The 12,600-nt window shown below is 47.8% G+C and overlaps 5 protein-coding genes across 5 annotated transcripts; 2 read left to right on the plus strand and 3 right to left on the minus strand.

The window, feature by feature from the left end:
- Positions 1-943: 943 nt before the first annotated feature.
- On the plus strand, positions 944-3,623 carry BO70DRAFT_357141 (phosphoenolpyruvate synthase). The gene has a single exon (XM_025541964.1). The coding sequence runs from the start codon at positions 1,095-1,097 to the stop codon at positions 3,588-3,590; it is 2,496 nt and encodes an 831-aa protein (XP_025403730.1). The 5' UTR covers positions 944-1,094; the 3' UTR covers positions 3,591-3,623.
- An 11-nt stretch (positions 3,624-3,634) lies between these two features.
- Positions 3,635-4,873, minus strand: BO70DRAFT_326778 (L-lactate/malate dehydrogenase). Its single transcript, XM_025540669.1, has 2 exons — positions 4,447-4,873; positions 3,635-4,350 (listed from the first exon to the last, which is right to left on the minus strand). The coding sequence occupies exons 1-2, from the start codon at positions 4,694-4,696 to the stop codon at positions 3,689-3,691; spliced, it is 912 nt and encodes a 303-aa protein (XP_025403731.1). The 5' UTR covers positions 4,697-4,873; the 3' UTR covers positions 3,635-3,688.
- Positions 4,874-6,050: 1,177 nt separating this feature from the next.
- On the minus strand, positions 6,051-8,306 carry BO70DRAFT_326781 (putative heat shock trehalose synthase; the record flags this gene model as incomplete). Its single annotated transcript, XM_025540670.1, has 6 exons — positions 6,051-6,718; positions 6,776-6,885; positions 6,940-7,404; positions 7,465-7,740; positions 7,786-8,192; positions 8,250-8,306. 6 exons carry the CDS (start codon positions 8,304-8,306, stop codon positions 6,051-6,053), a joined length of 1,983 nt encoding a protein of 660 aa, XP_025403732.1.
- Positions 8,307-9,325: 1,019 nt separating this feature from the next.
- On the minus strand, positions 9,326-9,974 carry BO70DRAFT_391430 (uncharacterized protein; the record flags this gene model as incomplete). Its single annotated transcript, XM_025546225.1, has 3 exons — positions 9,326-9,386; positions 9,454-9,556; positions 9,713-9,974. The coding sequence occupies 3 exons, from the start codon at positions 9,972-9,974 to the stop codon at positions 9,326-9,328; spliced, it is 426 nt and encodes a 141-aa protein (XP_025403733.1).
- A 738-nt stretch (positions 9,975-10,712) lies between these two features.
- On the plus strand, positions 10,713-11,519 carry BO70DRAFT_401700 (uncharacterized protein; the record flags this gene model as incomplete). The annotated part of the gene is made up of 1 exon (XM_025546988.1): positions 10,713-11,519. A coding segment is annotated over one exon (807 nt), but the record flags the coding sequence as incomplete, so codon positions are not given.
- Between the last annotated feature and the right edge of the window lie 1,081 nt (positions 11,520-12,600).

Genomic DNA, 12,600 nt, shown 5'->3' on the forward strand with positions numbered 1-12,600 from the left:
GATGAATGCATACCAGCATATATGTGGAAGGAGTTAGTGGTTTCGAGGGAACGGAAGGGGATGGAACGGATGATGATGTAAGAAGGCCGACGAAAGGAGGCTATCAGTTCTCAAGTCTTATATAAATAGAATGGACCACCATGTCAAGCTGCTATTGCGCAACGCAAGCTTTAACGATAGCGGCTTTTATATGGTGATCTATGAACAACACTTCCGTTTCGGCGATTGACAGAGACTACTTGAATCTTGTGCGAGTGACGTTTGTTTTGTTATATCTGCTGCTTGTCTGACAATCTTTGCTGAAAGAATATGCCCTCGCCAGAGGTAATGCGCAATTTGACCGCGCTGGGAAAGCAGCTGGCCCACACTATGCGAACAGTGACTTTCTAATAGCCAAGTCAGCTGAAATGTATGTCATGCGATAGCTACATATGAAATAGGGAGAATCACTGGCCTCTGGATGCGTTGGGAAGACTAGATGTTGCGGCTGTGCCAGATCAGGTTGTGCAGGGTGGGTCACATGACCTGTGGCCTCGTGTTTTCTTCTAGATATCTACTGCCTTTGCTCGAGAATCGCCGGAGTAAGGTTCTTTATCATAGCTTGTGACTCAGCTTCATCTTGCAGGCGTAAGTTACTCCGTCCAGTAGTTAAAGTGATACTCCTCTCTAGCACCGCTCGTTGAGGTCTGGGGTGAAATAGGGAAGAGCCCGTATATCGCGCCACTGACGTTGAACCCAACAAAGTAAGATGTAGCTATCGCTGCAGCTCCGCGATGACCGTATTGCCTATGTCATATCTCGGATTCTCAGGGTAGACAATCCGTACTAAAGCCCTGACCTTGCTACTAATAGGCTTTTTAGGAAGCTTCCGATTGCATGACTGATGACGTCTATCCCCTCATCTCGAATCTTAGTCCCTCTTCGGAACCTGACAGACCTATTTCTTTTTTCGGAGCTACGACATCCTCGGCTCCGAGAAATGATCGATGACATGTCGGCAGACCCCTCACGCGAACGGAAGATACTGGAGGCCTTTAAGTAGTGCTATGAATCACCAACATTCCGTGTGTCGTCCATGATACAGTACCGTAGCGATGGCGAAGAGTATAGTTCATTTCCTACACGAAGACCTCCAATACGGCAACATGGACGGCGTCCACACCGACACACACCTCGTTCGTGACTTTGAGCACGTGCAACGCAGCGATGGCTCCCTCGTCGGCGGCAAAAACTCCTCCCTGGGGGGGATGATCAGAGCTCTCTCAGCCAAAGGGATTACCGTACCTCCCGGCTTCGCAACCACGTCCCATGCATACTGGCACTACATCGACACCAATGAGATCCGGAAGCACCTAGCCGAGCTCATAGCAGACTGGGAATCAGGAAAGGCCCACCTCGCCGAGACTGGTCGAGCAATACGAAAGCTATTCATTCGAGGTAGCTGGCCACCCGATATTGAGACAGCCATCCGCGCCGCATACCGCAGGCTTTCCACCAAAGCAGGCGTCGAAAACGTCAGCGTGGCAGTTCGGTCCAGCGCTACAGCCGAGGACCTCCCGGACGCCAGCTTCGCCGGACAGCAGGAATCCTACCTCAACATCGTGGGCGAAAACGCCCTCCTGGAAGCCTGTCGACGGTGCTACGCATCGCTCTTCACTGATCGAGCCATCAGTTACCGGCAAGCAAAGGGCTTCGATCACCTGCGCATCGCCCTATCCGTCGGCGTGCAGCGCATGGTCCGCTCCGATGCCGGCGGCTCGGGGGTAATGTTTTCCATCGACACTGAAACAGGCTTCGACAATGTCGTCCTCATCAACGCAGCCTGGGGCCTGGGCGAGAACGTCGTCCAGGGCACTGTCGACCCAGATGAGTACCAAGTCTTCAAACCTCTCCTCTCAGATGGCTACGTCGTACCCATCATCGACAAAAAGCGCGGCGATAAATCCATCAAGATGATATATGGCGACGACCAGACTCCCACGAGGAACGTACCAACCTCCAAAGCTGAACGCGCCTCATTGGTCCTCAGTGACTCCGAAATTCTCCAACTCGCCCGATGGGCCTGCGCCATCGAAACCCACTACGGCTGCCCAATGGACATGGAATGGGCCAAGGACGGTCTCACCAACCAGCTCTTCATAGTCCAAGCCCGACCTGAAACCGTCCACTCTCGCCGTGACGCGACCGCAGCCTTTAAGACGTACAAGATCGGTCATAAGGGCTGCACCCTGACTACTGGACTAGCGGTCGGCGATGCCGCCGTCTCCGGTCGTCTCTGTCTGATCGAGTCCGCGCACGAGATGGACAAGTTCATCGACGGCTGCATTCTTGTCACTGCAACGACCGACCCAGACTGGGTGCCAATCATGAAGCGCGCCGCAGCAATTATTACCGACCACGGCGGCCGCACCTCTCATGCGGCTATTGTCAGTCGGGAACTCGGCGTCCCTGCCATCGTGGGCACTCATGATGCGACCTACGTGTTGCACTCGGGGCAAGACGTGACAGTCTCGTGTGCCGAAAGCGATCAGGGCTTCGTCTATGATGGCATTTCAGAGATTATCACTCAGACAGTAGACATGAGCGGACTCCTCGCCAGCCGAACAAAGGTGATGCTGAATCTGGCCAACCCGGCCGCCGCATACCGCTGGTGGCGACTCCCTGCCGATGGAATCGGCCTGGCGCGGATGGAGTTCGTAGTGACCAACGCCATTCGAGTTCATCCGATGGCGCTGGTGAATTTCGACCGGCTGCAGGATGTCCAGGCCAAGGCAGAGATCGATCGATTAACAGCCGGGTACGAGCACAAGCCTGAGTACTTCGTAGACAAGCTGGCCCATGGCTTCGCGGCACTCTGCGCCGCGGTGTATCCTAAGCCAGCGATTCTGCGGATGAGCGACTTCAAGACAAACGAATATGCAAGACTAGTTGGGGGAAAGGAGTTCGAGCCTAAAGAGGAGAACCCGATGATCGGGTTCCGGGGGGCGTCGAGGTACTACTCGCCGCTGTATCGTGAGGGGTTCGCTTTGGAATGTCGCGCTATTCGGCGACTGCGTGAAGAGATGGGATTCACGAATGCAGTGGTGATGATTCCATTCTGCCGCACAGTAGGCGAAGCGGAAAAGGTGTTGCAGGTTCTCGCTGATAATGGGTTACACCGGGGAGAGCATGGACTGCAGGTGTATGTAATGTGTGAGATTCCGTCGAATGTGGTTCTGGCAGAGCAGTTTGCGGCTCGTTTCGATGGGTTCTCGATCGGGTCAAATGATCTAACGCAGCTGACGCTAGGAGTCGATCGCGATTCAGACGAGCTGGCGGACCTCTTTGATGAGCAGGATGAGGCAGTTGAATCGCTGATTGCGCAGGTCATACGGGTGGCGCGCAGGGCTGGTTGCAAGGTGGGCATCTGTGGACAGGCACCGAGCGATCATCCTGATTTCGCGCGCTTCTTGGTCGAGGCGGGAATTGACTCCGTCTCGGTGATTCCTGATAGTTTTGTGAAGGTGAAGCAGCATGTGATAGCCAGTGAGACGAGGAGGGAAACAGAGAGACAGAAGGATGATGAGTCTGATACGTGTGATTTGTGGTGAGACAAAAACATTAATTCGTTACATGAATTTGTTAGCCTATATCAGAAAATTCTCTTCTACCTAACCCATTCCCCGATGGCCTTGTGATGACTTAATTTTCACGCTTCATTTTCCTTAATTCTTTCCACTATCAGGTTCAAACTCTTGACTCCCGACTCAACCGCCTCTCTTTCCCCTGTCTTCAAGTCCAATCTCACCTCCTCCACCACTCCCTCCCTCCCCACCACAACCGGCCACGAACAACAACATTTCCAATCCTCCCTCCAGCAACTAACTGTCCACACCCTCCTGTTGTCTCTCACCATTGCGGCCGCAACACCCCCAGCTACGGCCCCAGTTCCCCACGGCGCACCTCCTTTCCCAGCAACAATAGCCTTCGATTTTCGCTGAATCTTACTCTCCACCTCCAATTGTTTCTGGATCGAATTTCCATCCTCTCCATAAGGAGACAGTAACCCAGAGCACATAATAACCTGACTCTCATTTCCCCGTACACCGATTACATACCCCTCTGTCTCCTCCATTTTGGTCCCAAGGACACGGGATACCTCACCTCGTAGCCTTATGGAATCCAAGCTCGTCCCCGTCCCGATTACTTGTTTACGGGGCAGACCAGCAATATCCTGCGCCAGTGTGGTGAGTAAATCGACGGGGTTAGCAACCACCAGGATAACGGTGTGTGGGGAAAATGGGCGCATTTCGTTGAGGATGCTTTTCAGGATACTGAATTTGTGATAGAGGTGTTGGAGAGTGGTTTCTCCTATACATTGTATTCATCCTCATTAGCCGGGATCTCTACCTTTGCTGTTACAAAAATCCCAAGTTCAACATGAAATTGAAGGGGTTGAGATTGTACCAGGCGTATATCTCGCTCCCGCAGTGATAATCACCACGTCTGCCTGACTCGCCTCGCGATGCGTGGCTGCGTGAACTTGTGTCACGGAACCGTGAACGAGTGCCGCATCAGAGAGATCGTTGACTTGGGCATCACGGAGGGTGGATTTGATGTCCACGAGGAGAAGGGTTGCAGGTATGCGTTGGTGGATTATAGAGAGAGCTGTTGAAGCACCCACGGAGCCAAGGCCAATCAGGGCAATTGTCGGCATTATTGCTTTTTCTTCGTGTTGCTGTTCTTGATATCTGTGGCACCCAGGTATAATTCGGCTTCCGATTAGAGCGTTTACAGACTGCTAGAGATGCGAAGTGAGCCGTGAGGATGGTTGAAATATAGGGTCAGTGAGGAGAGCTCGTGTTGCGGTGCCATGGTTACGGGGTGGGGTGACTCGGGGTGGAAGTTAGTTTCCTGGAACGAAATCTGGACAAAGAAGTGCTTGGTCATTGCTCTATCCTCTACGGGTAGGGTTACATGATAAGCATTACATCGTCATCATAGACAAATAACAACTGTCTTTAACTTTACGAGCTTTGTCTAGAATCTGCAAAGTGAAGTACGCCGCTCCCGACCTAGCTTCAGCAAGTACAAGCATTCCGGCTCACTCGGCTCGGGACTAGCCAGTCATGGCTTGCGGCGGATGGTAAGCCACGATATCCCTCTGGATATGCAGTTGAAGATCAGAGTCAGTTTCGAAGTGAAAAGTTCTTTATGTTTAAGAAAGTGTGAGTCTTGGACTTAGTGTTACCTCAGCGAGTATTTGTCCATAATGTATAATATGTATCCATTAAACAAAAACGGTCGATTGAGGTTGCTTTTGCTGGCATAGATGTTTTGAGTTACTCCAGGATCGAAAGCGGTGGGCTAAAGAAGCGCGTGATACGGACACACTTCAAAGCCCGTCACCAATCTTTTGTAGTCTTTACGTGACGCATGAGTAATTTATCTGAATATTACAAGCTGAACAACATTTTAACCCCGGCACAGTTAAGCTAATATGTTGATCCTTAGCGCCCGGCTCGTGTCTGCTAGTATATCGCTGTGGCAGTCGAATGGGTTGTTTGACATCACCTAAGATGTCAGTGATCACGTATGGCAAACTTGATCAGGGTGATAGAGCGCACATAGGAATGACCAATACAGGAGGCCTGAGCTCCACTTTTCTCTCACCAGCCCGATCTTTATCTACGCAGCCTTCACCCCTGTATCTATATGATGGTGGTCACGTCAACAGTCGGTATAGTGCACCACTATGCAGCCGGTCTGTTCTATCTATGCATTGTGATAGACTAGACAGGCCACATCCATGGATATTTTAACAGAAGAACACCTTTATTTGACTGTAATAGTTGGAATATCTGCCAATCCTTGTTGTCATGCGCAGTTCCGCAGATCTGGCAAGTAAGCAGATGAGAGCATACTTACCAAGCTTATCCCCAAAGAATTGCCAAATTTATGGAGAGACGAAAAGAATGCAAGGGGCCACGTTGAGCTGTTGTGAATTAAGATTTAATGAGTGACCAATATACAGAAGGTTCCTTCAAGTTCATTGGCAACTAGACAGCATTTTAATCGCCTGCGTTATAGCCCGCCTCCTCTCGGGCCAGCTTATAGATATCTTTACCCCGAGGCTCGAAGTTATCCCCTCGAGACAGTTTTGATGCCAGATATAACCAGCTCACTGCATTCCCGACAGTAGTGTACTCATCAGGAAGTCTCTTCAACGCAGGCGCTGCCTTGTGTTGAGAAAGTTCCTCATCACTAAAGATACGAGAAAGATGCCGAGCTATGGCACTCTTATCCTCTTTGTCGACTAGTATGGTATGGTCTGATTCCTGCATGAAAGGGAGCAACTCTGCATCTCTGGTAGTAATGATCGGTGTCCCCTTTTGAATGGCTCCGAGGAGCATTTCAGGGGTCCCATGCAATGTGGACAGCTGCACAAGCGCTCTTGCGTTTATAAGCAGGGCGTTCCACATTTGGTCCGCAGCGCCGATTGGAATGATGCAAACGGACGCAGACAGGCTCTCGCTGCTGTTGATTTGAGATATGACCGCATCGTAGAAAGAGGAGCTTTCTGGGGTACGGGAGGGACCACGGTGACAAATCAACAACTTCAGAACCGGCTGTCCCGGACGCTCCTTGACACATGTGTCGTAGAACTTCTGATACGAGTGAAGAAGGCAAAGGGTACCGTCACCGGGTCTAAACTGGGATAGATGAAGGATATATTGCTCTATATGAAGGGTAAAGCTTAGTGATATATTTGGCGCTCCCACGGTGGGATTGTTACCTTCTGGATAGCGTATAATAGACATCTGCAGATTTCTAGAAATGGAGCTGAACTCCCTTCCATAGAAGCCGATATCCCAGCCAGTTAAAGACTTGTTCTGACCATCAAGTCTACACCAGTATTAGCATGGGGTCAGATTATATATGGAGCTTTAGGATTAGTACTGGTCAACGGAAAATTGTATGTAGCCGACATTTTCCTCAGGCATAACACGTGGCGCAAGTCCCTTCGGAAGTAGCGAGACTAGCAGATCAACGTGAGCTAACCTGGCTCGGATATAGTCCCATGCTCGGGATTGCGGGCTATTGTGATCCTGAAGCGGGTCTCCTTGACTGTGGAGGCTATTCTCAAATATGACAGGCCGCCCGGGATCTTGCTGCTTTGAAAGTAGAGCCAATGTCAAAAGTGGCGCACTGTCAACAATTACTATATCGACGCCCCCCTCCGCGCGAGACCGAAGGGGCCCGTTCTGGCGCAGCCAGTGCCTTCTCGCGTTAGCGTAGGCAAAGTCCAGGATCAACAACTCATCATTAACAGTAATATCCGACAGTGGATTACCTAGTCCCTCCAAGGTGTCTTGCATCTTCCTGATGAGAGGAACCATTCCTGGTCGAGGCTTCGGCACAAACCTGTGTGATGATGTTAAACTTTCAATCGAGCGAGTTTTCGAAAACGATGCAGATGTATACCATTTGACTTGAGCTCCGAGCCTGTTGCTGAACCGTGCAAGAGCATGCCGCGTAGGAACGTCGGGTTTGCCCTGGCACGTCATACTGAAAAAGGCGACCTTCACCTTCCTTTCCCTCAGGTCTTGGGCATAATGTTGAGCCACAGACCACGTTGCAGGTTCGACCGTCTTCTTGTAGTCTTCTAGACAAGCAAGATGCACGTGGTAGCCTCTATCTACGTCCACTGAGCCATCGTAGTTTATATGATTGTGGAGTACATGGCCAATGCCGAAGGATCTGTACAGCGTCAGTTTTTGCGCTCATCCCGAAGATAACACTGACCGTATGCACTTTCGCACCAGTGAATCTGCCCGTTCATCGAGTTCCTTCCTGTACCACCCGGCAAAGGTCGCCAGCTCGCCTTTATCGGTATGTTGTCTTTCACGGTCCTTATGTTCGAGTACCAAGGGCACAATGTCAAGCTCGCTCCACAACCGCGAGCATAATGATGGACATCCGGAAGCAAGAGATTGGTGAACAGCAGCGCTGACTATTTTCTCCGCATGCTTTTCTCTGTATTCTTTCAGCTCTGCGATTATCGCGCCGGTTGCATGGTCCGATACATCGGAACGGGGAACGTGCCAAGAACACACGAAGAAGTCAACGAGATCTGTTAAATTCCGGATGGCAATTGCAACTCTTCCGCCAGTATTGTCACAGATAAGTTCCGAAATTCCAATGTAGATGACCTGGGACATGGTGTTAGAGATTTAGTTTATGTGTAAGAAGCCGATGTATCAACACACATTGAGTGGTCTGCCAGACCAAGCATCTGCGTTGTAACTTGAACTAACTATGCTCATTTCTTTAGGGGCAGTTGGCGTCTTGTTGCTCGATTCTATCATGGACTCCAGGCCGGGTGAAATGCAATTCTCACTATGCGTAATGCCACCACTACTTTCGTCTTCAATGTAAGACCTAATTACAAATAAGCGAAACTTGCTGGGTTACAGGTACATTTATACGCGGTATTGTCTTAGGTGTTGCTTCCCGTACTGTAAGGATATTGTTGTTGCTGAACGCCGGCCAGAGACAAGGAAGCTTTCGCCAGTCCCAAGGAAACAGAAAGAAACTCCCCCTCTGTCTTGACGTAAAAGTGACATATATTAGCTCAACCCCTCAACTGATAACAAGGACACTGTATGACATCAAAATAATAGAGTTCATTCGTTCGGAAGGACAGCCACGCATAGTCCGGCAGGCGTCAGTCAGGTGGCAAGATTTCGGAACGTATTATTTCGGCCAGGTGGGTAGCTGGATCTTACGTCCTTGTATGATCTAAAGGTAAGGGTAGAGAAACGATCAACAGGATTATTGATTTGTTGAATTAGGAAGTACCCGCGACGTCATTAAAGAAGTTATACGAAGGCGTAGATGCGTGTGGAAGCAGATGGCAAGAGTTCTTTGCGAATCTTAAAACAAGCCTTCAAAAGAAAATCATCCCTTCGTTCGTGACCGTGGATGGGATGAGCTATCCCAATGAATTTTAAGACTATTTGAATCTTGACGCTTATGGAATGGGTTTTCGTACTCCATGATTGTGCCAGTTTCTGCACGTAAAAGTACATCAACAATTCAAAACGGCGTTATGGACTTTGTGGGCGCAGAATAAGAACTCATGTCGCAACTCCAAAGGCTTGTCCTGCTCCATGGACTGCCCAGGGAAGATCCTGATTACCATCGCGTCCGGAGACAACGATCCTACAGTCGGCTAGGACCATTTTGACACTCAGCATTTGATCGACAATAAGCTTCCCCGTTAATCTCCTGAAGCCACCGCCTCATGCCGATCCGTCCACGCTAGTGTGGGCACCTACGGCAGCTAGCCCATGAGGAGCAGTTGAACGATTAGATGGTCCGCCGCCTGTGTTTCTCGGAGAGGGCTGACTTGTAGCGTTTTGTCCAGTCAGTATCCATAACAGCAGTCCGGGAAAAATGAAGGAACCATACCACCACATTGGCGTGAACGCCATGGCTAACATGTAGAAAGCCAGAGACAGATTTGCAATGGTCGTGGTGGTGTGGAGATCCACCGCCAGCTCCGCCAGGGCGGCTAAATTGGGAGGGCATTCCGGTTAGTATCGCAAGCAGGTGACATTTTTAGCACCACAACGAAACAAAAAAGAAAACTTACGGTAGAAAATTGAGCAACCAGTCGACGAGGCGATCGCAGCGAAACTAACAATGACCGTCATGAATCATTTGGTACTGTTGCCATAACTGCATGGATCGGTGACTTCGGGGGTTAGGGCGAAGCGCCCGAACAGCCCTCGCCGCCGAGCCCGCAGCACTCTGCCCGGACCGGCGTCTCCAGCAGCAGCAGCAATAGCAGCAGCAGTCTGCTTCTGCTTATCCTGCTCTTTCTCCATCTCCGGTTCCGTCGCACTCTGTCCACTACTGCTCGAGTCGGTCTTGTCCACGCTGGTGCGGGTGACGCCCGTCCCAGTTGCCTTTTCGATGTCGGCCGTCATGGGAGGCGTTGATATGTGTACTATGGCAAAAGGAGTAGTAGAGAGAGTTTCGCAGGAAACCAACATCCCGGTAGCCTGGATTTCTCGACCTTTAGTACAGCATTGATCGGTCTGGTGTCTCCGGAGTTAGGGGTTAATCGGGCAGACGAGCTCGCACATCACACCAGCTGGCAGCAGTGGATTTCCTTCTCAGGAATCACACTGTTCAAAGCCATCTTTTCGCATTGTTGGCGTATTGGGAACTCCGTGGGTATCGGGGAGTCAACCTTCCGCCAATCAGATTGGGTATTAGAATCCCGATACGCAGACGCTTGTCGATCACAGTATTTATCCATACTGTAGAGTAAATTTTGTTGATTGAGCTTGGCACATGCTTCATTATCATCAAGCTTTCTTGCCTTGTGGTGGGGAAGTCAAGTGGCTTCCTGTTGAACCTAGTACATCTCTATCACTGGAAGGATGTCGAGACACCTTCTTAGTCTAGGGGGGATACCGGGCGACTTTCAATATAGTAGTATATTACTTAGAAAGCCGATTCAAGGACACTGGAGGAACCCTGAAGACTGCAGACTTAAATCATAAATATATTGCGAGAGATCAAGATCAAGATCACATGCACAAGGATTATGGACAAGTTCTTTGACAGTTGGGATATATACTGCTAAGCCGCTTGTAGGCTATCAGAAAAACTATCGATTCCTGCTAGCCTAAGGGAGTGTGTTGAACCTAGTGCACCTCAGCAGCTCCCCCCTTCCCCAAGGGGTCAACGTCGCCCGGGTCGACTACACTGATCCGACGAATATCAGTACTCTCATTGATACCCTCCGGACTCAACAAGCCCTAATCATCACCATGAGCCACCAAGCCCCGCCCACCACCATCCTCCACCTGATCCGCGCCGCCGCGCAAGCCCGGGTTCCTTACGTCCAACCGAGCTGGTGGGGCCACGATCCCTCCCACGAATCCGTCTGGCGCGACAGCAACCTCTCTACCCGGCGCGACAAAGTTCTCTCCGAAATCCAATTCCTGGGGGTCAGTCACTACCTCCTGCTGGTGTGCAACTTCTGGTACGAGTGGAGTCTGGGCGGCGGGCCGAACCGGTTTGGCTTCGACTTCCCGCGGCGTAAAGTGACCTTCTTCGACGGTGGACTCGAGCCCATCAACACCACCACCTGGCCGCAGGTCGGGCGCGCCCTGGCCCGCTTGCTCAGCTTGAAGGAATTGCCCCAGGACGAGTCGGATCCGGCGCCGACCTTGAGCAAATTCCGGGATGGCGCAGTCTATGTGTCCAGTTTCCGGCTGACCCAGAGGGAGATGTTTGAGAGTGTCAAGCGGGTCACCAAGACGCAGGATCAAGATTGGACGGTGATGGAGGAGTCGGCGGTGGAGCGCTATGAGCAGGCCCAGAAGAATTTGCAGGTGAAGCTGGATCTGAATGTCTACACAAAGATGCTGTATAGTCGTATTTTCTTCAAGGATGGTGGCGGCGATTATGAGTCGACGCGCGGGTTGGATAATATCAAGTGGAACGAGGGCTTGGCATGATAATGGAACAAGATTTAGCTCTTTAACCCCTGATCAATCTGGATCAGCCTATATATAGCCTTATATATAACTTTATATATATCTGATTATTATCTGATTCTATATTTATATAGCTCAACTGCCTGCGCAGCAGTATTATAGAATTAGATCTTTATTATATTATTATTCTAGATCTGACAGTTATAAGCCTGATTAGTTACTTTATTTAATTATATTTTATACTGCTGTTAAAAGAAGCTCTTAATTAAATTATTAAACTATCTCTGATTAACTAAATCAATCAGTTAATTATATTTCTTAATTAAAAAATTATAAAGTTATATAAATAAACAGAATAATAAATATTTTAAAGATCTTTATAATATTAAAAGTACTATATAATTAAAGAGAATAAATTAAAAATATTAAAATTATAGCTAGAGTATATTAATTAAATATCTAGAAATATATTAATTTAGATTAGAATATATTTATATCTATAAATAAAAAAATATTTATCTTAGCTATTATTAATATAATTAATAATAATCTTCTTAGAAATCTCAGCAAGAAATCGCTGTATAGAATTAAGAAGAAGATTTATAAAAAAAAAAATTATTATTTAGTTAATACTCAAGATAATTAAAAAGATTAATTTTATAATAATAAAATTAATTATTAATAAATTTAATTCTCTAATTTAGAAAATAAAAAAATTATAAAAAAAACTTTAAATCCTGTAGAAGTACTTTTAAATATTAGATTTAATATTTTAAAATAACTGTAAATAGTATTATAAGAAAATTTATAATAATTTATAATATATTAATATAGAAGTATAATTAAAAATATTAAATAAGATTATTATTAAAATCAAGAATCTTAATATAATTAATATATATAAAATAAAAGAATTATTAAATTTTTTTTTAATAATAATAAAGTATATAGAAGCCTGGGCGATATCTAAATAATCTAGTTTATAAAAAAATAAGAAATTCTTATTAAAGAAAAAAATTAATAAGTTTTTTAAATATATTAAAATATAATTAGTAAGAACTTTTCTTAAGAAGTAAGAACTTTTCTTAAGAAGACTTTATTG

This window comes from Aspergillus heteromorphus (assembly GCF_003184545.1).
Source record: "Aspergillus heteromorphus CBS 117.55 chromosome Unknown BO70scaffold_1, whole genome shotgun sequence".
NCBI lineage: Eukaryota > Fungi > Ascomycota > Eurotiomycetes > Eurotiales > Aspergillaceae > Aspergillus > Aspergillus heteromorphus.

Coding starts and splice junctions, on each gene's coding strand:
- BO70DRAFT_357141 (XM_025541964.1), top strand. CDS start 1,095: ATGGCGAAGAGTATAGTTCATTTCCTACACGAAGACCTCCAATACGGC.
- BO70DRAFT_326778 (XM_025540669.1), bottom strand. CDS start 4,696: ATGCCGACAATTGCCCTGATTGGCCTTGGCTCCGTGGGTGCTTCAACA. Junction 4,351..4,446: donor GGGAGCGAGATATACGCCTG/GTACAATCTCAA, acceptor TACAATGTATAG/GAGAAACCACTCTCCAACAC.